The sequence below is a fragment of the Pediculus humanus genome, genomic scaffold, assembly GCF_000006295.1.
Source record: "Pediculus humanus corporis 1103172107561 genomic scaffold, whole genome shotgun sequence".
In the NCBI taxonomy this organism is placed as follows: domain Eukaryota; kingdom Metazoa; phylum Arthropoda; class Insecta; order Psocodea; family Pediculidae; genus Pediculus; species Pediculus humanus.
The window spans coordinates 622,305-624,078 of record NW_002987176.1 but is presented as its reverse complement, the minus strand read 5'-3'; the positions used below and the strand labels follow the sequence as shown (position 1 = coordinate 624,078).

The 1,774-nt window shown below is 26.7% G+C and overlaps 2 protein-coding genes across 2 annotated transcripts in view; one reads left to right on the top strand and one right to left on the bottom strand.

Moving 5' to 3' along the window:
• Phum_PHUM214860 (nucleoredoxin, putative) overlaps positions 1 to 107 on the top strand; it is a gene marked incomplete at both ends in the record, with an annotated part of 3,458 nt that extends 3,351 nt beyond the window's left edge. The window contains one exon of the mRNA XM_002425631.1: positions 75 to 107. Coding sequence (XP_002425676.1) covers positions 75 to 107 — 33 coding nt within the window. The remainder of the gene's footprint in view (positions 1 to 74) is intronic.
• Positions 108 to 353: 246 nt separating this feature from the next.
• Positions 354 to 1,774, bottom strand: part of Phum_PHUM214750 (uncharacterized protein) — a gene marked incomplete at both ends in the record, with an annotated part of 2,829 nt that continues 1,408 nt past the window's right edge. The window contains 5 exons of the mRNA XM_002425630.1: positions 354 to 438; positions 525 to 751; positions 850 to 1,044; positions 1,133 to 1,337; positions 1,429 to 1,480. Coding sequence (XP_002425675.1) covers positions 354 to 438; positions 525 to 751; positions 850 to 1,044; positions 1,133 to 1,337; positions 1,429 to 1,480 — 764 coding nt within the window. The remainder of the gene's footprint in view (positions 439 to 524; positions 752 to 849; positions 1,045 to 1,132; positions 1,338 to 1,428; positions 1,481 to 1,774) is intronic.

The window sequence follows — 1,774 nt, the reverse complement described above, 5'->3', positions numbered from 1 at the left end:
AAACGATTTGAGCGATTAATATCTGAAAAAATAAAAAAAAAACAAAATTTAATTCGCAAAACAAAATATGTTAGCTAAACCTTAAAACAGTCGGATGCTTACTATAAAAAATTAATAAGAGTAAATCAGGTACGATTCATAAAGAAGTAATTCGATTAATTACAAAAATTTTTTTTACTAAATGAAAGACTAACGAAGTGTAGTAAATCAACTTAGAAGCAAAACAAGCGCATCTAAAAATTTTGACATATCTTTCTTTCTAAGCTGGATAACTGGAAAAAAAAAAAAAAAAAACAAAATTAATTAACGTCGAATGATTTTAATGGTATAAAATGGTATAAAATGGTATAAAATTACCAACCTGACGAATCAAAATATGTTTTGTGAATTTTGGCGTGACAATCCTCGGCTGCCTTTTCAAAAGCTTTTCCGAAAAAACTAAAAAAAAAAATGTTTTTTGAAAATTAATTACGATCGATAATTGATTTTACGTTCTGATCAGCCAAAAAAAATAATAATAATACTTTTTATTAGAATCAACATTAACCGGTGGAATTCCAGCAATGCTGCATAAAGAATCATCGGTTTCTTCCAGAGAATCATTTTCTCCAACGCATGGAGTGCATATAACCAATGGCGACGCAAGAGCTTTATTATAATTTCTTCTTGTTTTCGAATAAGCATTCAATAAAAAATCAGCTAGCAAAACTGTACCTATCGGATGATGGCAAATAATACTCTGGGCAAATTTCTACAACGATAATTATTTAAAAAAAAAAAAAAAAACTTAAAATTTAAAAAAAAAAATTTCAAATGACGTAAAACTTTAGAATTTTTATTAAATTAAACCTGCGTTATGAGAAAAAACAAAAATGGACCGAGTCTTTCGACTTGTTTGAATTCTAAAGCGTTTTGAATTTGTTTAAATACGGAAACGAATAATGTTTTTCCCAATTCTATTCCTTCGTCTAATTTATCTTTTCTTGTTTGTCTTAATGCGTCGAGACAATCCATAAAACAGTGTGCCTTTGTTTTTTCATTATTCTAATAGAAAAAAAATAAATTTAAAAAAAAAAAAAAAAAAATTTTCAATGAGATTTCCAACGGGAAAAAAAAAAAAAAAAAAACTTACGGTTGATTGTAGTAAAGCTAAAAGACTGTAAACGTAATCAGCTGCCGAATATTTTTTCCGATATCCATACTGTATGAAAAATGTCAAAAAAACTATTTCGTTTAATCCGTATTTTTCGGAAACTTCGACTAATGACGAATAAAATTCTTTTCTGTAAATTAAATCCATTGACCCGAATTTCTGATTGCACTGACTCAAAGGTATTCTAAAATTAATGAGTATATGATAATTTTTATCATTTTATATTATTAACTTAAATAAAAATTTATTATATAACTTGCCCGATTTCTGCTAACATTTCATGCAGTCTTTCTTCTCCTTGAAAAGTCCATAATTTAAGTTTGCAAGCTGAAAATTTTGAATGTTTTAAACTTTCTTTCACGGACCAGTGACGATATAAATATAACCTCAGGCTATTTTTATTAAGGAAACAAATTTTTTTAAAATAAACTTTTAATAAATTGGGTTTTCGAAATAACTAATGTATATCAAACATAATTGAAAATTTTATAAGTAGTGAAAGGCTTTTTCTTTTGGGCTTGTTTAGAATCTATAGAGAAAAAAAAAGGATACTCTTTTTCCAGTTCAATATGAATTGGCAAATTTTCACCTTCATTTTTTTTGACAATATCATGAGTCAGT